Genomic DNA, 23,515 nt, shown 5'->3' with positions numbered 1-23,515 from the left:
CTGTGCAAAAAATGAAGGATTTCAAAAGCAACTTGCAAGGTGGCCCCTACTTTCTTCTCTACCCTGACGGTACAAGGACAATCAACATACCAGGAACAGAAACACCGTTCACGCTAAAAGGTTTCAAGGATGCAGTGGGAAAGACTTACCAACGCATCACAGTGTACATTTGTACAGCTGAAGATTTCCTTACATATTGTAAGTTATTCTGAAATTAGTAACCAGACAAACCAGAAGAGTTTTCTTAAACTGATATACTGTCTGTAAAATGCTATCCAAGTTTAAATCCTATGTCTGATCTTGTACTTCACAGCTCAGTCCAGCTCAGATTCTGACAAGTCTGATTCTGAAGTGGTCATTACAAGCAGAAGAGCTGCAGAATTCAATTCAGCAGATACAGTGGTGAGTATAACATGCTGTTGTGAAAATCTGTAGGTTCTAAGACTGCACAAAGTCACCAACATTTCAATGCAACTCACTGCAATTTTGAAATAGCAGGTCGGCATGGAATATTAAAAAATGTCAAAATACCACTAAATATTGTGCTGCAGGGGTATTATGTCGCAATTACAGTAAAAATCATTCCACATAGTGCTGCCAATCAAATGTAGTGCTACTGTAATAGTTACAAGTTTTATTTTTATTTCCAGCTGTGGGATCCTGCTTTGAACAGTACCAGCAATTCTGGCAGAGAATCATGCATTGATCCTATAGAAGTAATATGTGATATAACTTCAATGTCTGTTGTTCACATGTAGCTTTTTTGCAAATATTTTCAATTACTTTGTTCTTCTAATAACAATTTTTAAAACTACTACTAATGAATTACTGTAAACTAATGTATGACACAATAGTGCTGTAGTTCTCGAGACTGGTCTTGGTCTCGAGACCGGTCTTGAGACCAATTTTTTGTGGTCACGGTCTTGTCTTGGTCTCGACTCTATTTGGTCTCGGTCTTGTCTTGGTCTCGACCCTATTTGGTTTCGGTCTTGTCTTGGTCTCGAACATAGCGGTCTCGATGGGATGGGGAAAAAAAGAGAAAACAGCACATCCTCACAGAACAGTATCATTATTTATTACGTGCCTCAATTCAAATGCAACCAGTCAGATGCATCTACTTTAAAAACATTACATTGTATACATTTTCTCAATGGACACTGCCAGTGCTTCAAAGTCCACAAACTTCATACACATTGCATGATAGCGAAGTCGGCAAAGAAATGTTCCAAAACGTCACCACGCGTCACCATGTCACATGGTACAAAATCCTCTCGAGAGCAAGACGACTTGAGACAGACCGTGCAGCACAAACTGGAACCGCCTCCGTGACGACACAACTTTGCCCATATTGGCTGAAGATTTTAGTCACACGCATGACGTTTGTATCCCAGGAGGTTCCAATGCGCTATCTGCTATTTCTCCTGAAAAGCACATAAAGCAGTGAGAACTGGTTTCAGTTCATTTACCTGGTAAAATTAAGTTTAAATAAATGACATAAATGATCTAACAGTACATGTAATTTAGTGGTTTATTTATTGTTAGTTACTGTAATGTTGTGCTGCTTTGTTTGTTTAATCGTCCAATCTGTGAAGAAGGCATGCAGGTGATATTTGTATAGATTTATCTACACCCTTCTGGCAGTGCGGCCATTGCAGTCAGGTCTCACAGACTACGAGGAGTAGAAGTTGTCCAACTTGGCTACAGTCAGTTTATACTCCACCCCTGCAGCCGCCGGCAGATCGCGCTCCACGTTGCGTCAGCTGCAGACAGACCTAAGCCCAAGTCGAACGCACCCATTGCTTCTTTAAGGGAGCATGGGCAAAATTACAACGTCGTTGGTGATTGGCTATTGTGCTGGCATTCAGTAAACCTCTGCTCGATAGGCCATAGAGTTGTCTGTCTCAGCGCATTCTCTAAAACGGAGCAAATTTGGTTGATCGAGTTTTATAGTCTGTGTGTATCGTGATCGTCCTTATTTTTTATCGATAAAAAAATCGAGATCGTTTTATCGCCCAGCACTAATAGCATAGTTATAATTCAATTAAATTAGGTATTTTACATTCATTAGAAAGCATGGTCTTGGAGGTGCAAGTCAATCTGGAGGCTCATTCTCTTCAATTCAAAGTAAAGGATCATTACATAGCCGTATTCATAGCTTACCCAAGGCCGCTCTCTCTGGTACTTAATATGAACATCTTTCTGGTACATCCCATCTCTTTCCCTTGACGAGGTCTGATAAAATGGTTATAGGAGAGGATTGCTGAGAATATTATTTTCCATCAGGCCTCATAACTATGACAAATCTGGGAGATTTTAAATGATAGACATATGGACAATATAATTGAAAAGATAACATGAATTTGATTTAACGAGTAATGACACTTTACAGCAATGCCTTTTTTCTCTACAGTTGATCTGAGTAATGTGATGTCGATTCTAGCCCTAGTCTGTTTTCGGTCTTGGTCTCGACCGGTCTTGGTCTTGGTCTCGCCTTAGTGTGTCTTGGTCTTGGCCTTGGTACCCTCAAGTCTTGGCAGTGTCTTGGTCTCGGTTTAGGCGGTCTTGACTACAACACTATGACACAATGATCTAGACATCCATATTATTTTTGTTTATAAGAGTGCATTTCTTTCTAAAAAGTAAATCTGATAGCTCTTTTACTTAACCTTTTAGTACTTGAACTCACTCACCTGTCTTGTCTTTTTTATGTTTTGGGAAACAAATTGTACTTTCTGACTCTGAAGAGGGCTCAGGAACATCAAGGTGTGCACTGGAAACTGCATGCTATACTGTAGGTATTATTCTTTACTCTCCAAATTTAATGTGTAACTGTTGATTTGGAAACATCAACAATGTATAATTGTGTTCATTTCTCAGCAAATACACACACCTGTATGCACCAATTGTAGTAGATGATAAGGAGGACTCTGGCAGTGATGAGGACAGTAGCAATGCTCAAAAGGATGCAGAGTAAGAAAATGGTTCTTTTCTTCTGATCTGCCCGTGCCCGGCCCACAGGGGGCCGCCGCCTCTGCTTCTGCTCTGCCCCGGCCGCCCGCGCCCGGTCCACAGGGGACAGCAGCCTCTGCTTCTGCTCTGCCCGAGCCTGGCCCACAGGGGGCCGCCGCCTCTGCTTCTGCTCTGCCCGCGCCCGGCCCACAGGGGGCCGCCGCCTCTGCTTCTGCTCTGCCCGAGCCCGGCCCACAGGGGGCCGCCGCCTCTGCTTCTGCTCTGCCCGCGCCCGGCCCACAGGGATTAAAGCCTTTTGACTTTGCCCCTGCATCTCCGCCCAAGACCGTCCTGGCCCCAAGCCCCAAGATCCGGACGCCTACCTCCACCCAAGCGGACCTTTCATGGCGCTGGTGGAGGTCCAGCAGAGGGCCAGGCCGGTTCTCTGTCTCCCGAAAGGGGAGACGGGGACACACTAGGCGGTCCAACCGCCTAGACGCAGTCCCTTCCTTGTCACCCTCTGGTCCTAGTTCCCGTCCTCATCCTGCAGTCCCTTCCTCGCCGTCACCCTCCAGTTCCCGTCCTCCAGTCCCTTCCACCTCGCCCTCCAATCGGCCACCAGGCCCACACCCTACCCAACCTTTCCCTTTTATGTTTCCTGGCCAGCAGTCCCAAAGAGTCCCGTTGCTACCCTTCCCTTTCAGTTCATCTGCCCCATTTCAGTCCCAGTCCCATGTTCCTGGTCCTTTCCCTCACCATGCTCCTTTTGTTCCTTGCCCTTCTGGTTCCCCTACACCATTTCCTTTTCCACCTCGTGTCCCTAGCCCTGTTCCTCAGAGTCCACGTCCGTTTGTTCCAGGTCCCCAAGTTCTGCCCCCTACTGTGATCCCTCGTCTAGTGTTCTTGTCCCAGCTCCTGGTGTCTGCCCTATCTGTTTTTGTTCCCTTCTTGTCCGAGTTCTTGGTTCTGTCTGTCCAGTTCCTTGGTTTTCGTTAGTGGGTTCCCTGTCTTGTTCCCCGTCTGGTTCTACGTCCTAGTCCTGTCCGCCTGTTCTTTGTGGTCCTGGCAGTGCCCTTGCGCGCGTCCGGTGTCCGCGCGTTAGGTGGGGGGTACTGTCAGGGCAGCTGCTGCTGGTCATCCCGTTCTTTGTGTTAGTCTTTGTTCTCCCCTGTTACCTGTCTAGCCACATGGCTCAACGTGTTGAGCATGTGATTGTCTGAGTACCCTTCTGTCCTGTGTTCAAATCCCACCACCTCCTGTTTTTGTATTTTGGTTTTGTTCCTTGTGCCCTTGCCTGTGTTCTTACCTGTTTAATTCCCTAGTGTTTCTTTGTATAAGTTTTTCTAGTTCCTGTGATTTGTATTTGGTTCAGTTCTATGTGCCCCTGCTTGTGTTTCTACCTGTCTGTTATTCCCCTAGTGTAGATGCTGTTTCCTTCTTTGTCAGTCTTAGTTTTCCCATCCCAGTTCCCTGAGTTAATTAGTTCCACCTGTTTCCTGTTCTTGTGCCTGCCCTTGTGTGTTTTCCTGATTGCTCGTTGTCCTGCACCTTCCCCAATTGGTTAATTGCTTGTCTCACTCCTGCTGCCTCGTTTCTCTGTTCAGTGTTCCTATTTAAGTTCCTGCCTGTGTTTAGTTCACTAGTGGTTCATTGTCTATGTCTAGGTTGTTTGTGATTGCGTGTTAGTTGATTAGTATTGCTTGTTTCATGGTTTGTTTCTGAGATTCCCCGTGTTAGTTGTGTAGTTAGGTTTTGTTATTGGATTTTGCTAATTAATCCCTTTTTGGTTGTTGACCCCTTGTGGTCCTTTTGGTTTCTTTGTGTTTGTAGTTTTTCTGTCTTTTGTAATAAACCCTTTTTGTTCTTGGAGCCGCAAGTGGGTCGTCCGCCCTTTTTCGTGCACCATGCCGCGCTCCCGTGCCCGAGATGCCCGCAACCATGACACTATCATGATAGCTTTCTGATAGTTATGGTTATGTTTTGCATTTGAAATGATGAAGTACATCCTACTTTTAGATTGAGAATGCATACTCATTGGAGAGTCTTCAGGACCTGATTGTACAGAACAGTACCATGTTGCAGACTGCTGGGTGTTTCAAACATGTTATGACAGTGGAGGAAAAACACTCTGTTGTCAAGGATTACCTTAGGTGGTATATAATTGACAGGAACCACAAAGCAATTGAAAGGTAGTGTATTATTGTTGTTGCTTTGAAATGTTCACAGTAAAATATGGTGTCGCTGCCTCATTGTAACTTAAAGCCACCGTGTTATTGCATTTTAGGTTCAAGGATGGACTTGCCAGCTTGCAGTTTCTAACAGCACTGCAGCAGCATCCTACAGTCTTAACCCCTATTCTCTGCTATTCGAATGACAAGCTATCTGCTACAGACATGGAAAACCTATTCCAACCCCAACTTAGTCCAGTTTGAAGCAACAGGGGGGTCCTAGAGGACAAAACAAGAAGTTTCTGGGTGGCAGGGTTGGGGCCATTCCGGAATGCATTGATCAATTCCAGTCCAAATCAGGAAATGGAGCTGGGATTGGGGGAAAAAAAACTACAGGGAACAGAATTGGAGTTGAATTTGAATTTCAGGGAGATTTAACTCCAATTCTGTTCTGCGTAGTTTTTTTTTCCCAATCCCAGCTCCAGTTCCATTTCCTGATTTGGACTGGAATTGATCAATGCATTCCGGAATGGCCCCAACCCTGCTGGGCGGACTACCTACTTGATTGTGAAGGTTAGTCAAAGTCCTTTTTATCAACATAAAGTATAATCCCTGTTTTTTTTGGGGTTACCATGTTAAGTGAATTAGTCCCAATGCTCTCTACTTTCAGAAAATGACAGTTCAGTGACCCTGGAGGAGATCTTCATGTTTGCCACAGGTGTGCCATGCATACCTCCCACTGGCATGGATCCTCGGCCAGGCCTTCAATTCCTCACCAGTTCAAATACATGTGCCAACACTTTAATGCTGACTCTTTTGGACGACTACAACACCTTTAAAGTGAACATGAACTTTGGCATTAAGAATTCCCCTGGCTTTGGATGCTTTGATGCTGAAATTGCGAATAAACCTGCTATAGAAGTTAACGAATCCCAAAAATCTCTGAAGTTTCTTGACTGTGCAGGGCGTTGGCCAGTCACGCACCGCGGTCACCTTCTGCTCGTCCATCGCCACTGCTCCTGGTTGGATGAGAAACTTCAGGGAGGTTTTATGAAACTCACATTTTTCTCCTTTGACGTACAAATCGTTTTCTCTTAATCTATGAACCTATTTTATTTAGTAATCGATGTTTTGTGTCCACCTATTGGCCTCCCTGAAAAGTACACATTGTTTCCGGAAGGATCGCTTGTTATGTGAAATGACATGTCCAGTGGATGTCAGAAATATGGCAGCAGCTTGATAGAAAGACATTATAACTGACTACAGTCACTGTATAGAATGTTAATCTGCAATAGATAATGAATCCAATGGCAGATTGCTTAATGGATGTCTGTATACACGTTTATTATTAATAATAATGCATGTAGGTAAATTAAGTGGCTTATTCCGATCGGAGACAATGGATTCAGTATCTATGTATCAATTGCTCTGGGTCAGGCATGTGGGGGGGTAAGGGTGCCTGGGCACCTGCCCCTTCTGTCTGACAGGGACGTTGCCAGACCTTCTACAGTGGGGGGGTGGGGGCATATTTATCTGATAAAAGAAATTTTATCTAATCACATAAATTCATAATAATTTTGTTTACTTTAATCCACTGAACCAGAGTAGTAACAAGACATAATTATATTTTCCAGTGTTTTTTGTTTCTGTTATGTCTCCAGTTAAATGATCATTATTTACACTGATTTATTCTCATTGTGTTAGTAGTGAAGTGAATTTATTTAATTTAATCCACCAGACTGTAGTTTCATTATGTTACTGTTATGTTTTGGGTGACGCTGAAGCAGGACATTAATAGGAGAGAACAGAAAGTCTTTATTGGAAATACAGTAAATATGCATAAATATATAAAATGTACATATACAGGGGAGGGGGAAATCCCCCTCCACTCATCAGGATTATATTTAGTTACATTTTAGTCAGAGAGAAAAACTTGTTTTTGTCAAACATTCATTTCAGAGTAAAAAGGAATATAAAGGTTAAAAAGCAGAGATTTTACCTTTTTGCAAGGAGAACCAGCAACATGTCACAGTGATACTGAGCAGTTTATACCAACCCGAAACCCTGGATAGAGGGGCTCACTGAATGAGGAGGTGAATCTGTACAAGGGGGTCAGTCCATCAGAGGAGACTCTGTAGAAGGACAGAGCACCAGCCCGCCAGTCTAGATACACTCCTACTCTGCGGGAGCCTGAGGGCTTTATGGGAATGGCAGTCTTTTTCTTATTGTGACAGACAGAGTAACTGCCAGGATTACAGCACAGACTCCATGACTTGTAATTGTATCCAAGCCAACAGACACTCTCTCCTTTCCTCTCGATCCCTTTATAAGCCACTCCTATCAGGGCTCCACCTACATCCCACTCAGCCTCCCAGTAACAGCGGCCAGTCAGACTCTCTCTGCACAGAACTTGGAGCCACCAGCGGTCAAATCTCTCTGGATGATCAGGATATGGCTGCTCTGCCCCCCCTGTCACCTTCCTGTTCCCCTCTGACAGAGACAGGTATCTGTTTGCTGTGTTGGGGTCCAGCGTCAGCTGGCAGGAGTCTGTAGGCAGGAGGAAGAATTATTAATACCATCAGGCAGCCTGTACTTTATGTTTGTGTACAATATAAAACAGCACAGCTTCCCCGAACGAAGCGGGAAGTGAAGTTTATGAAATAGCTCAGGAAATGTCAGACGGCGCACACGCCGGCGGGAAGAGCCGGCAAAATGCGGCGCGAGCTAAACTAACAGCTTAATTACGGGTAAACAAAATTACAAAGCAGCGACATTCATCAGACACATTCATCACAAGCATATTTACCACAAAACGGCACCAGATATTAATACTAAAAGTCAGTGAATTTACTTTAAAGACGAACTTCCTTCTAACCGCTAAAGCCGGTGTTCCGGGCAGTTCAGTTTCCCTAGGTTTCCCCTGTCGCGCGCTGATTTGTACGTGGTTTCGCTGTTGTTTTCATGTCTTTTTACGAAGCTCTTGAGGTAAACAAGCCGTATATTTTAAAACATCACATGCCTTTTCGATGTTTTTTGTTTTTACAGATAATAAATGAAATTATTTAATTCGCTGGATAGAGATATTTCTTGATGAAAACGTTATAGTATTGCTTATAAGACTATATTATGCGTGATGATCTACTGTATTCCATCCATCCATCCATTAACTTCCGCTTATCCGAGGTCGGGTCGCAGGGGCAGCAGTCTCAGCAGGGAAACCCAGGCTTCCCTCTCCCCGGCCACTTCATCCAGCTCCTCTGGGGGGATCCCGAGGCGTTCCCAGGCCAGCCGAGAGACATAGTCCCTCCAGCGTGTCCTGGGTCTTCCCCGGGGCCTCCTCCCAGTGGGACATGCCCGGAACACCTCACCAGGGAGGCGTCCAGGAGGCATCCTAAGCAGATGCCCGAGCCACCTCATCTGGCTCCTCTTGATGCGGAGGAGCAGCGGCTCTACTCTGAGTCCCTCCCGAATGACCGAGCTTCTCACCCTACAGTATCTCTAAGGGAGAGCCCAGCCACTCTGTGGAGAAAACTCATTTTGGCCGCTTGCACTCGCAATCTCGTTCTTTCAGTCACTACCCACAGCTCGTGACCATAGGTGAGGGTAGGAACGTAGATCGACTGGTAAATCGAGAGCTTTGACTTTTGGCTCAGCTCCTTCTTCACCACGACAGACCGATGCAGCGCCCGCATCACTGCTGACGCCGCACCGATCCGCCTGTCGATCTCCCGCTCCATCCTTCCCTCACTCATGAACAAGACCCCGAGATACTTAAACTCCTCCACTTGAGGAAGGACCTCCTCCCCGACCCGGAGAGAGCACTCCACCCTTTTCCGGCTGAGGACCATGGTCTCGGATTTGGAGGTGCTGATTTTCAATCCAGCCGCTTCACACTCGGCTGCGAACTGTTCCAGTGAGAGCCGAAGGTAACGGTCTGATGAGGCCAACAGAACCACATCATCTGCAAAAAGCAGAGACCTAATCCTGAGGTCACCAAACCGGACACCCTCAACGCCCTGGCTGCGCCTAGAAATTCTGTCCATAAAGGTTATGAACAGAATCGGTGATAAAGGGCAGCCCTGGCGGAGTCCAACCCTCACCGGGAACGAGTCCGACTTACAGCCGGCAATGCGGACCAAGCTCTGACAACGGTTGTACAGGGACCGAACAGCCCTTATAAGGCAGTCCAGCACCCCATACTCCTGGAGCACCCCCCACAGGACTCCCTGAGGGATGCGGTCGAATGCCTTATCCAAGTCCACAAAGCACATGTAGACTGGTTGGGCAAACTCCCACGCCCCCTCCAGGACCCTGCCGAGAGTATAGAGCTGGTCCACTGTTCCACGGCCAGGGCGAAAACCACACTGCTCCTCCTGAATCCGAGGTTCGACTATCCGACGGACCCTCCTCTCCAGCACCCCCGAATAGACCTTACCAGGGAGGCTGAGGAGTGTGATCCCCCTATAGTTGGAACACACCCTCCGGTCTCCCTTCTTAAAGATGGGGACCACCACCCCGGTCTGCCAATCCAGAGGCACCGCCCCCAATGTCCACGCGATGCCGCAGATGCGTGTCAACCAAAACAGCCCCACAGCATCCAGAGCCTTTAGGAACTCCGGGCGGATCTCATCCATCCCCGGGGCCCGGCCACCAGCTCAGCGACCTCTGCCCCAGAGAGAGGTAAATCCACCCCTAAGTCCCTAGACTCTGTTTCCTCATTGGAAGGCGTGTCGGTGGGATTGAGGAGGTCTTCGAAGTATTCCTTCCACCGACCCACAACGTCCCGAGCTGAGGTCAGCAGCGCACCATCCCCACCATAAACAGTGTTGATGCTGCACCGCTTTCCCGACCTGAGACGCCGGATGGTGGACCAGAATCTCCTCGAAGCCGTCCAGAAGTCGTTCTCCATGGCCTCACCAAACTCCTCCCATACACGACTTTTTGCCTCAGCGACCGCCGAAGCCGCGTTCCGCTTAGCCCGCCGGTACCTGTCAGCTGCCTCTGGAGTCCCACAGGCCAAAAAGGCCCAATAGGACTCCTTCTTCAGCTTGACGGCATCCCTCACCACCAGTGTCCACCAGCGGGTTCGGGGATTGCCGCCGCGACAGGCACCGGCCACCTTACGGCCACCGCTCCGGTCAGCCGCCTCCACAATGGAGGTGCAGAATATGGCCCATTCGGACTCGATGTCCCCCGCCTCCCTCGGGACATGGGAGAAGTTCTGCTGGAGTTGAAACTCCTCCTGACAGGGGATTCCGCCAGATGTTCCCAGCAGGTATTATTAATAAAAACATGCAAACACACTTACATTTCTGTAAGCCTGGTCTGGTCCTGTACTCTCCACAGTGGTCCACACTATAGGAGAAGCAGAATGACATACAGTAGTACTGCTGTATCCATTTATTTATTGGTGCCTCTTCTTCACATACATGCATAAGTATCTGTAGTGTGTCAGACACACACTCTGTACTCACTTCAGCTTCTCCAGTTTACTGCTGGGATCCTCCAGTACAGCAGAGAGCAGCTTCACTCCTGAGTCTCCTGGGTGATTGTAGCTTAGATCCAGCTCTCTCAGGTGTGAGGGGTTTGATCTCAGAGCTGAAGCCAGGGAAGAACAGCCTTCTTCTGTGACTCTACAGCCTGACAGCCTGCAGAGAGACAGACAAAAACTCTCAGATAACTAAGATCAACTCATCATTACAAGTTTTACTTTAAATGTGACTCGTGTAATCAATATTTCAATATTCACACGAAATTAACACCACCTTCCAAACATTTTATAAGAACCTATACTCCTCAGAACAAGAACCAGATGCAGTTGATATAGAATAATTTTTAAATAATCTAGATGTACCCATATTAAGCAATGAAATAGCAGATACTCTTGATGCAGCATTAACATCAGAAGAACTATGGGCTGATATTTGTGCCACTAGAAACTGAATATGAATTTTGTATATTTGAATCTGCAGTTATCCGCATTACAAAATGCAATTCCTGAATTGAATAGTTTGAATTTGAATTCCAGTAATTCGAAATAGCATTTATCCTACCTCGAAAAATTCAGTTTGCGAATTCAATTTCAATCTAGTGTGACACACATCCGGGTCCTTGAGAAAAAGTAATCAACCACAGATTCACAACACAACTCATTTCCACGTTAACGACAGTTCTGCAGGTCGGGGTACAGAGGAGGCGTGTGCCGGGATTTCAGAAAAACAAATGCTGGATTCTCAGGTCTGTCATTACCTTATGATACATATGAGAATAAGCTTTATATACACGAGCGATAACATAAACATTAACCATACATCTGGTTAGTATATGGTAGTATATGTGGTTAAATGAACGATTTCTGGCACTTCTAATTTATGTTAATATGGTAGACTAACGTAAAACTATTAGGGATATGAATTTTACTTCTAGTTTAATTTAAGTTATGGCTCGCCTGGGGGTATTCCATGAAAGTAGCTAAAGAAAGGCAGACTTTCCAGAAAAAGTCAGACTCAAACTAGCTCCGTCTCTAAACTTCATGTCGTTCCACGAACGCAGTTCAGTTTTAACTAATCAAGGCTCATTCAAGACAGACTTGCATAGTCTCACTTAGTGCGCACACCCGCGACATTGAAGAAGCCCATATAAATGGATGAGCGATAGATCGACCAAATGAGTCGGAAAGCCTGTAAAATGAGAGTGGTGTTTCTTTCCGCCACAGAATAAACGCTGCTGATGGAGCTCTATAAAAAATACAAAGATGTAATCGCTAAAAAAAGGCAATACTGTGGCCATAAACACAGCCAGGGAGTTGGCTTGTCAATGAATTGCAGACAGACTAAATGCATAAGTTACGTAAATGTTACAAATGCTTATTACGGTGGTACACTGGTTTATACTGTCGCCTTGCAATGCGAAAGTTGCTGGTTCTAACCCCATAACCAACAGGGAACCTTCTGGGTTGATTTCACAGGTCATTATTACTGTGTAATATTATTTGATCTAGTACTTTAAATCACATCCGTGTGAAATGTTCTGCACAAATAACCGTATGTTGTCTTTGCTATTTTAGTAGTAAACTTTCAAAGTAGACAGTGACTAAACAAAATATAAAAATATCTTCCTGTTCGTATTATTTTAACGTTGTTTTTTCAATTACAGTCATTGCATTTCATGTTTCACCTTTGTAATATGCGTACGTTTTATTTTACAGTAAAATACCGTTATAACGGACTTCAAGGGACCTGGTAAAACAGCCCGTTATATCCAGAGTTGCTGTATGCCCAGAACACAACTACAGGACACCATTTACTGCCACACCCCAGCAGACACACTTGTGGTATAGATTATTATATTGTACATGTAGTAATCCAACTTTACCTGACCAGATGCGTGACTATTAATAATCCCAACTACGTACGTATCTGCGCTGGATATCACCGGCACACCACATGCCTTGTAGGCAGAACTGCATGTCCAAGAGAACTACAGCTAAAAGCGGCCCTAGGGACCAAATTGTTTGTCCATTATAAGCGAAATTCCGTTATATGCGAGTCTGCTATATCCGATGCTTTTTCTGCATGTTCTTAAAGGCGCACGGCCGGGACCAGCGGACCTTGTCCATTATAGACAATATTCCTTTTTTTTTCTTCTTTTTTTTCTCCCTCCTCCACCCCCCCTCTGCGGAGGACTACTTTATTTGTATTTATTTATTTATTTTATTATTTATTTATTTATTTTATATTTTTATTTAGTTCCTCAAAAGAAGGAGAGGGAGGGGGGGGGGGAACAAAGGAGAAGAAGGGGGGAAGAGAGAGAGAGGGAGAGAGAAGAAAAGAAAAAAGAAAGAAAAAAGAAGAGAAAAGAAAAAAAAAAAAACCAAAACAGATAATCTGCTTCCATATCTGCTGAAAAGAGAAAGACAACATACAACACCTGTACTAATCACAACAACCATCCAACGTTAAATGTTATTGAACAGCACACACAACCCGCATTACAACACATGCCCAGAAGCAACAGCTGATCAAGACAGTGTGTGTCCGTGAGCACGTGTCTGTGAGCACCTGTGTGCACACCTGTGTGTGTCAGCGCGCTGGTGTTCCTAAGGTTTCTCCATGTAACTGTCTAGTAGTGTGTGTGGGGAGCCACAGCCCCGCCCACCCAGGACATGAAGCCGACACGGAGGAGACCCAGGCCCCAGACATCCAGAGGCCCCCCAGGGCATGGGAACCCCAGGAGGACCACCGCAGGGACAATTGCAGCCCCCACCCAAAAAAGGGCAGAGGAGCGCTCCGGAGGGGGGCCATCCGGCAGCCACATCGCAGGAGCCCCAGGGGGCCGTGGCGGCGAGCACGCAGGCTCCGTCGGCGGCCGGCCACACCAGGGCAGACCGGACCCCGGGCGCAGAGGTCCAAGGGCCCCCCCACCCCCCAGCCGGGACCCGACAGAGCCGGAAGGACCAGGCCCCGCCAGGCAACCGCTGAGAGTGAGTCAGCACACACCAGAGCATCCAGCCCCGGACATCGAGAACCACCAACGCATCGGCAGCCGGGGGCCTCATCCACCAGCAGGGAGTGTGGTGGGGGGCAATAGAGCCTGAGATGTTATATAGACAATATTCCGTTATAAGCGAGTCCACTATAATGGGATTTTACTGTAATTATTTTGGAATTAATTGGAATACTAAGACGTGATTTTATAGGCTTTATTATATTGATTATGTAGCAATCTCAGCTCTGTTCTCCATATTATGGAAGTATCACGCAGAGGATTACTTCCGAAAAGATGGTTGTTATTCTCTGCTTTCTCGTCTTGCTTTTACTCACAACACTGATTAAAGGGTTCCATTTTTATACAGTATATGTGAAATTATTTATTTTTTTATTTACTTTTTTCTCTTTGAGCAGCAGAGAGCAGGGTCACTGAGCTGCCGTGGGGTGGGGGCCCTCCAGGGGCCACTTTCCAGGGGCCGCCCTCCCGCCCACTGGTCTCTCTCGCCCTGGGCTGGGCCAACCTGCAGACTCCGCTTTTTTTAATGCATCACACCAGAACAGCCTTCTGTCTCCCACTCATACAGACACACACACAAAAACACCCTAGAAAAGGGGCGGCATGACATGCAGGGTGTGGTCTGCCTGGGGTGGGGGGTCATGAGTGGAGCCCTGTCCTGGAGGTTGCCGTGCCCCTCCCTCTGGCCCGCTCACGGTGTGCGGTGGGTCGGCCTGCCAGGGCCCATGGGGAACACGGGGCGATTCATCAGGCCTCGGCTGGACGCAGAGGTATTCTGGCCAAACCACCCCACCCATCAATCTTCCCTTATCTCGTCCTTCTCATCACTTTCATCTCTGCCACCCAATGTATCACATTCACTTTCCCCAACACACCAAGGGACACAGACACACACACACACAGTGACACACACAGTGAGACACACACACACAGTGACACACACAGACACACACACAGTGACACACACAGTGAGACACACACACACAATGACACACAGTGTGAGACACACACACACACACACAGTGACACACACAGTGAGACACACACACACAGTGACACACACAGACACACACACAATGACACACACAGTGAGACACACACACAGTGACACACACAGTGAGACACACACACACAATGACACACACAGTGTGAGACACACACACACACAGTGACACACACAGTGAGACACACACACAGACACACACAGAGTGACACACACAGACACACACAATGACACACACAGTGAGACACACACACACAGTGACACACACAGACACACACACACAGTGACACACACACACACACACACACACGCCCCTCGTTAAGGGTAAAGTACAGTACACACCCTCACAGTCCTCACATATATACTGCATAATAACACCTAGTGCTTCTGTCACTGCAATTTTTCATGCTGATTTTTTCTTTCTCTCTCCTTCTTCCTTCCTGCTGTTTTTCTTTTACTTTTCAGATTAATGCCTTAGTGTTAACTTGTTGTGTGTGATTAAACACAAGCAAACAAATAAATAATGATCAAGGTCACAAGTGGTGCAGAGACAATAAATTAACAGGTTGATGTTGTTTTGTAACCATATTTCACCGTAGTCTCTGCCATGTTGTGAAAAGTTTAATCAACGTGACATGGTTTATAAAGAGATAAAGGCCTCAGCACATCTGCGGGCCCTTAACCCCCGGCTCCCTGGGTGCCGCTACAGGTGGCTGCCCTTTGCAGACAGCTTACTCTACAAAGAGCAAGTTGAGGGAGGCGTAAAAGACAATTTCTATTAATTAAGTATCAATTATTATTATTGTTTACATTGCCTTTATTTGATGTTAAAAAGGGGGTATTTAATTTTCTGTCTCTCTGCTGCTCCCGCATGCTTTACATATATGTATGTCATCAGAAGAAAGGTCTGCTTTAGCAGTTGTGTTTTCTCTCCTTGCAAATAATAGCAAATAAATGTAAGTAAATCTTCAGTTATAATGGTGTCTATTTTGGTCATTTATATTAAAAGGTTTCCAGTACATACCATTCTGATTCTGCCATTAAGTGTTAAGATGTTTCCAAAACATCCTCTGTGGGACCGGAAATCACATGATCTCCATTGCTTGTTATTTTAAGTGTTTGCTCCGGTTGTCTATTTCCAGTTTTTTGATCAACATTATTACCTAAACATCCTGTATCTTAAATATTACCTTATATTTCTATCAGCTTAAACTGCTGCAATCCAGTATTTTACTCAAGTATTTTAGTCACTTATAGCTTTGGTTCACTCTGAACAGATACATGAAGTTTGGCCTATTTTGCATTTGTTGTAGCCATATTAATTTCACCCCAGATCAGTGGGATCAGATATAAAATGGAAAAAGTAAATAACACTTAGAATAAAAATAAAAATGAATGGTGTCACTACAGGATTTTGTGAAAAAGACGGGGTCTTAGAAACCCCAGTTTGCAGGATATGCCAATCAACAGTAAGTGCAAAAGGGGTCTTTAGCCCTGGTTATCCCTCCATCATCCACTAGGGGGTGTAATTGTTCTTTACATGTGCTTCTATACAATCATGGTTACAGACTCTCCAGCTCACTACACTCGTGTTTTGAATGTATCTCATTTGCCAAAAAAGAGAGAAGACACACAATAAACAAATTTGAAGATGAATCTGACTGGTTTCTGCATCATTATAATTGTTTTGTTCAAAGTTTCTACAGATATCACAATAATGGCATTACTTCTTTTGGCCACAATAATCGTGTGGTGAAAATCTGATATCTTGACAGCCCTAAATTACAGTTTACAACATTAAATACCCAGTTGTACTGGCCTCAGTATCCCCAGTTTACAGTGTGTAATACCCAATAATAGTGACCTCAGTATCTCCAGTTTACAGTGCGGAATACCCAATAATACTGACCTCAGTATCTCCACGTTACAGTGTGAATCCCCCAGTCCAGCAGAGAGCAGCTTCACTCCTGAATCCTGCAGGTCATTGTCACTCAGGTCCAGCTCTGTCAGAGGTGAGGAGTTCGATCTTAAAGTTGAAGCCAGCACCTCACAGCATTTCTCATTGAGTTCACACTGGTTCACCCTTAAAAAAATTAAACACATTTAAATCCACTTAACAACAATTAATTTACTAAAAATCATTTTAACAACCATCGCAATTCTGATTGGTGTCCATTATATTTTTATGCATAACATATGTTAACGTCAGCATGTTTAACTGTAATAGTACCATGAACTTTGCTAACCCATACAAATGTTCTGCAAGGATTATATGGTTGAATGGATGTTTCCTGCTTCACTGCTTAATTATTTCTAACATAGATCAAGGGCAGATAAGATTGTGGGATATAAGGAAGTAGGAGAAGAAAACAGAAGCTGTTTGTGTTTGTTTATTATATAACTGCTGATTGCAGTTTGTTTTTTGTAAAATGCATATTCTATACTGACTTCAGCTTCTCCAGTTTACAGCTGGGATCTTCAAGTACAGCAGAGAGCAGCTTCACTCCTGAGTCTCCTGGGTGATTGTTGCTCAGATCCAGCTCTCTCAGGTGTGAGGGGTTTGACCTCAGAGCTGAAGCCAGGGAAGAGCAGCCTTCTTCTGTGACTCTACAGCCTGCCAGCCTGCAGAAAGGAAATCAAAATATTGTTTTCTACAGCCATCTATTTGCATGTAAGTAACTGTATAAAGTGAGGTAGAGACCAGCAGCAATGGTCGGCTCTCAGGGGTTTAGTGGCTGCTTGTCTGCAAAGATATAACTGTAACACAGTGATCCTACATGACTCACTGAAGCTCACCTTTTAGTCTGACGTTCCTGAAGTCACTGCGAATTAACGGCCATAAATGAGCATTTCATTTCCAAACTAAACCATCATCATGATGGTACACCGCTGACTGCCACCAGCTGCCCCAAACTTTCCTCTTCCTGCTGTCATTTTTATTTATTAATAAAGTCTGCCTCACAGAGGCTTCAGTCCAGTCGCCGATCGCTGCCTGTATGTCCTTAAACTCATACCACACTACAATGAAACTGCACACTGCCTGAAAAAACTGGAATTGTGTTTTGAAACTTAAATTACAGTGAAAGTACAAACAAATTCATGGATTCATGGTATGTGAGCCCAGATCTGAGGTCAGGCAGCAGCCTCAGTCTCCTCCTGTCTACCACCATCCTCCCTCATCCACAGTGCTGTGCCAAGCAAACCCTGATGGCAGTGAGGATGAGGCCTGGTAGGGATGCCAAGGGCAAGGAGACCAGTCTGGGAAAGAATAACATCAAGAACCATGAAGAGATCAAAGCTGGGAAATCACGGAGGATCTCTTCAAGGAGAGGGGTGTACAGAGTCTCCCATGGTCTTGTTGTGAAAACGCTGGATGCTGGTGAAGAGTGTGGAATACCCAGTAATACTGACCTCAGTATCTCCATTTTATAGTGTGGAATACCCAGTAATATTGACCTCAGTATCCCCAGTTTACAGTGTGGAATACCAGTTAGTCTGACCTCAGTATCCCCAGTTTACAGTGTGGAATACCAGTAATTCTGACCTCAGTATCCCCAGTTTACAGTGTGGAATACCAGTTAGTCTGACCTCAGTATCCCCAGTTTACAGTGTGGAATACCAGTAATTCTGACCACAGTATCCCCAGTTTACAGTGTGGAATACCCAGTAATTCTGACCTCAGTATCTCCAGTTTACAGTGTGGTGTATCCAGTAATACTGATCTCAGTATCCCCAGTTAAAAGTGTGGAATACCCAGTAATACTGACCTCAGCATGTCCAGTTTACAGTGTGGAATTCCCAGTAATACTGACCTCAGTATCCCCAGTTTACAGTGTGTAATACCCAGTAATAGTGACCTCAGTATCTCCAGTTTACAGTGCGGAATACCCAATAATCCTGACCTCAGTATCTCCACGTTACAGTGTGAATCCCCCAGTCCAGCAGAGAGCAGCTTCACTCCTGAATCCTGCAGGTCATTGTCACTCAGGTCCAGCTCTGTCAGAGGTGAGGAGTTCGATCTTAAAGTTGAAGCCAGCACCTCACAGCATTTCTCATTGAGTTCACACTGGTTCACCCTTAAAAAAATTAAACACATTTAAATCCACTTAACAACAATTAATTTACTAAAAATCATTTTAACAACCATCGCAATTCTGATTGGTGTCCATTATATTTTTATGCATAACATATGTTAACGTCAGCATGTTTAACTGTAATAGTACCATGAACTTTGCTAACCCATACAAATGTTCTGCAAGGATTATATGGTTGAATGGATGTTTCCTGCTTCACTGCTTAATTATTTCTAACATAGATCAAGGGCTGATAAGATTGTGGGATATAAGGAAGTAGGAGAAGAAAACAGAAGCTGTTTGTGTTTGTTTATTATATAACTGCTGATTGCAGTTTGTTTTTTGTAAAATGCATATTCTATACTGACTTCAGCTTCTCCAGTTTACAGCTGGGATCCTCAAGTACAGCAGAGAGCAGCTTCACTCCTGAGTCTCCTGGGTGATTGTTGCTCAGATCCAGCTCTCTCAGGTGTGAGGGGTTTGACCTCAGAGCTGAAGCCAGGGAAGAGCAGCCTTCTTCTGTGACTCTACAGCCTGCCAGCCTGCAGAAAGGAAATCAAAATATTGTTTTCTACAGCCATCTATTTAAATGTAAGTAACTGTATAAAGTGAGGTAGAGACCAGCAGCAATGGTCGACTCTCAGAGGTTTAGCGGCTGCTCGTCTGCAAAGATATAACTCTAACACAGTGATCCTACATGACTCACTGAAGCTCACCTTTTAATCTGACATTCCTGAAGTCAGTGAATTAACGGCCATAAATGAGCATTTCATTTCCAAACTAAACCATCATCATGATGGTACACCGCTGACTGCCACCAGCTGCCCCAAACTTTCCTCTTCCTGCTGTCATTTGTATTTATTAATAAAGTCTGCCTCACTGAGGCTTCAGTCCAGTCACCCATCGCTGCCTGTATGTCCTTAAACTCATACCACACTACAATAAAACTGCACACTGCCTGAAACAACTGGAATTGTGTTTTGAAGCTGAAATTACAGTAAAAGTACAAACAAATTCATGGTTTCATGGTATGTGAGCCCAGATCTGAGGTCAGGCAGCAGCCTCAGTCTCCTCCTGTCTACCACCATCCTCCCTCATCCACAGTGCTGTGCCAAGCAAACCCTGATGGCAGTGAGGATGAGGACTGGTAGGGATGTCAAGGGCAAGGAGACCAGTCTGGGAAAGAATAACATCAAGAACCATGAAGAGATCAAAGCTGGGAAATCACCGAGGATCTCCTCAAGGAGAGGGGTGTACAGAGTCTCCCATGGTCTTGTTGTGAAAACGCTGGATGCTGGTGAAGAGTGTGGAATACCCAGTAATACTGACCTCAGTATCCCCAGTTTACAGTGTGGAATACCCAGTAATACTAATCTCAGTATCCCCAGTTTACAGTGTGGAATACCAGTAATTACTATGTACCATAAACAATGCATGCGAAAATATTATGTGTAAATTATCTGTGAATCCTCCTGTAACATATTCAGACCAATGAAACAGTTTCCACTACAGTCATCAGCCATCATTCTGCCAGGTTTCCCCAAACTGACTAGTATCTCTGAAAGGAGGAGATGTGAACATCCCCAGCAGCCAATGCAGGCCTGTCAGGCTGTGTTAGTTCTCCTTCCACCCTGCTGATGTCTGGCTTGTTTTGTATTAAAACTGAAGAAATTATTAAGTTAAATGTCAATTGGAACAAAATATATGGATGCAACACCACTTACAGTAATTCTGTTTGAGGCCTTAGCACATGAACATTTTAAACGCTGTGGTCCACAAAGATCTGTACAGTACAGTGAGAGCTGATTACAGGAGTGATTCCTCTCTCATAGCTGACAGGCGGCTGATGTGACACAGGAAGGGGCCCATGCAGCAGGTACCCAAGATAAAAGAGTATTTTACTGGGTGTAATTCCACCTGAGGAAATGTAATTTAGGTTCCTCTGCTGTGAAAGTGTGAAAGGTCCAGCCCATGTATTTACTCTACTACACAGCAGAACAATATTAAGTATCACAATATTAAAATAAAACTGGTATCATAGTGTAATATCCTCTTTTCTGCAAAAAAAATTATAAAAAAAATAAAAAGCTGAAATCTGTCACGCCCACACAGGCGGGACCAAGCACCTGCAGACAACTGTCAGCTAATTACTCCACTTCTTAAGCTAACGAGCCCAGAAGCTCAGTGCAAAATATTGTTGCCCTTATTTCTAATCTCCCTTACCGAGCGATTCTCTGTACTTTGTTCTCCCCGATTGCCCTACCTGCTGTGTCCTGCCCTGCTGTCCTGCCTGTCAGGTCTGCTCCATCGACCTGCCTTCTCCTGTCTACCCTGCCTGCCTGCTCCGTCCTGCCCTGCTACCCCATCCACTTCATTCCTCCCTTCCCACCGTCGTCCTGTCCCGTCTCTCCTCGTAGGACTGACTCTCCCGGACACCGACCTCTTGCCTGCCCTCCGACTACGATTTTGGATTTCCCCTTTGGCTGTGTTCATTCCCGGATTGCTTATTAAACCTGTTCGCTAGCGCATTACTGGGTCTGCCTCCTCTGAACTTGCCGGCCATCACAAAATCTGTGCCTGCTTAGTGGGAATGAAATGGTGTGAGTGCACTGGTTCGCTTGGCTGATTTGCCTTGCAGCCGTCACACTTTGCATTAAAGTACCAGTTTAGTATTTGAACAGTTAAACAACACTGACCTCAGTATCTCCAGTTTACAGTGTGGATTCGCCAGTTCAGCTGAGAGCAACTTCACTCCTGAATCCTGCAGGTCATTGTCACTCAGGTCCAGCTCTCTCAGGTGTGAGGAGTTTGATCTGAGAGCTGAAGCCAGCGCCTCACAGCATTTCTCTGTGAGATTACAGTTGTACAACCTGGAAAAGAAAACATTTTAAAACACAACCAAATATACAGCTTGCACATCTTTAGTGGTACTCTGTACTATTAACAATGTTTGTGAAAATAGTATGTAAACGTTATATGTGAATCCTCCATTGACAATATTTAGATGAATAAAATAGCTTCCACTTCTTTGATGTGAAATGCTTTATAGTACTGAGTTATTGGCACAGGCCATACTAGGACAGCTTGAATTCAGGATCAAATGATTTACTGATTGAGCCATTCTATGGAGTATCAAAAATGACTGTCCTTATCTTATTAGTTAGAGTGTGGAATACCAAGTAATACTGACCTCAGAATCTCCAGTTTACAGTGTGGAATACCCAGTAACACTGACCTCAGTACGTCCAGTTTGCAGCGTGTAAAACCCAGTAATGCTGACTGCGGCATCCGCCTTTTACACCCTGGGTGGCGATTCTCTATTAAATCCAGCAGTTCATTGTCCCTCAGGTCCAGCTCCCTCAGGTGTGAGTTTGAGCTGAGGACAGAGGCCAGCACTATGCAGGATTCCCAACTCAATTTACAGCTGTTCAGCCTGGAAAAGGAAACAACAGAACAAGCATTGATTTCCAATATAAGAAACAGCACGGCTGAAGTTTTGAAGTAAAGTACAGTGTGCAGAGATCTGTGCCTCTGGGTAATTTGAGATGAGAGGAGAGGTGAGAGGGAACTTTTATTTACTGCAGTCATTTGCTGACTGACTGAGTCTGTTAATCTTACCTCAAATCATTATACTTTTCATTGCATAACTGTACAGGTTTCCCCCAACTGATTAGTAACTCTGAAAGGAGGAGATGTGACCATCCCCAACAGCTAATGCAGGCCTGTCAGGCTGTGTTGCTTCTCAGTCCAACCTATCTAATGCATGGCTTGTTTTATGTCAAAATTGTACTAATTATGAAATCAAACAAGTGATTACCAGGAAAAAAGCTTTGACACCACTTAACTGGCAGGGATTAAGCCTAACTGGCCTAAACTAACAGATATTTAAAATAATATGGTCCCTGCAAAAACAGCACAGTGAGTCAGTGGGCAGCACCTCCTGGGTTTGGGGTTTGAATCCTACTGTTTCTCTGCTGTGAGGGGAGTTTTCTCCATGTTCCATGTCTTTTCTCTGTGTGCTACAGTTTCCTCACATAAATGTGCATTTTGGCTAATCGGTGTCTCTAAATTACCTGTGGTGTGTGTCAGCGTGTGACCTGTGACAAACCAGCATCCCGCCTGGGGTGTCACCCTCCCTTCCACCCTATAGCCTACTGTATGGGATATGATCTAGACTCCCTGTCCAGGATAAGCAGCTGGAAGATGGATATATGGATGGATATAAAAAGCATATACTGTACTCACTTCACTTTCTCCAGTTTAGAGCTGGGATCCTCCAGTACAGCAGAGAGCAGCTTCATTCCTGAGTCTCCCGGGTGATTGTAGCTCAGATCCAGCTCTCTCAGGTGTGAGGGGTTTGACCTCAGAGCTGAAGCCAGGGAAGAACAGCCTTCTTCTGTGACTCTACAGCCTGACAGCCTATAGACAGGAAATCACAAAATTTCAGGTGAGCAGCCTGCTTGTCGTCTCTCTCTGAACACAGACCGCCTGCAGGATAACCACCCAGAAGGGACTGCCGCCTCCCGCCTGCTCAGCCAGCGGCCAAGGAGCCAGGCCCAGCCGCGTGAGCAAGGAGCTATAGCATCCACACTCTGGCTGCCCTTAAGCTGCCTCTTATAAATGTACCCCCTTCACCCCTAAAATAAACACTGCCCCTTTGGGGGTGTCCACTGCAACCCTGTGTCTCCTGCCTCCTTACCCACCAGAGGGGACTAACCTTGGGAAGATTAACCTTCACATCCTGAACCATGATCAGAACAGAGCTGGGAATCACCCCCATCTGACTGTCTAGGAGAGTCACTGACGATCCCCCCAAG

At 45.2% G+C, this 23,515-nt stretch overlaps 1 protein-coding gene across 1 annotated transcript in view; it reads right to left on the bottom strand.

The window, feature by feature from the left end:
- Positions 1 to 7,143: 7,143 nt before the first annotated feature.
- The window catches only part of LOC140582482 (NLR family CARD domain-containing protein 3-like), a 35,797-nt gene continuing 19,425 nt past the window's right edge, over positions 7,144 to 23,515 (bottom strand). The window contains exons 4-9 of the mRNA XM_072706896.1: positions 22,944 to 23,117; positions 19,067 to 19,240; positions 17,074 to 17,247; positions 10,592 to 10,765; positions 10,426 to 10,472; positions 7,144 to 7,664 (exon numbers count right to left, since the gene is read on the bottom strand). Of these exons, the coding sequence (XP_072562997.1) occupies positions 7,144 to 7,664; positions 10,426 to 10,472; positions 10,592 to 10,765; positions 17,074 to 17,247; positions 19,067 to 19,240; positions 22,944 to 23,117 (1,264 nt within the window). The remainder of the gene's footprint in view (positions 7,665 to 10,425; positions 10,473 to 10,591; positions 10,766 to 17,073; positions 17,248 to 19,066; positions 19,241 to 22,943; positions 23,118 to 23,515) is intronic.

Source organism: Paramormyrops kingsleyae, chromosome 24 (assembly GCF_048594095.1).
Source record: "Paramormyrops kingsleyae isolate MSU_618 chromosome 24, PKINGS_0.4, whole genome shotgun sequence".
NCBI lineage: Eukaryota > Metazoa > Chordata > Actinopteri > Osteoglossiformes > Mormyridae > Paramormyrops > Paramormyrops kingsleyae.
This window is presented reverse-complemented; position numbering and strand designations above follow the sequence as displayed.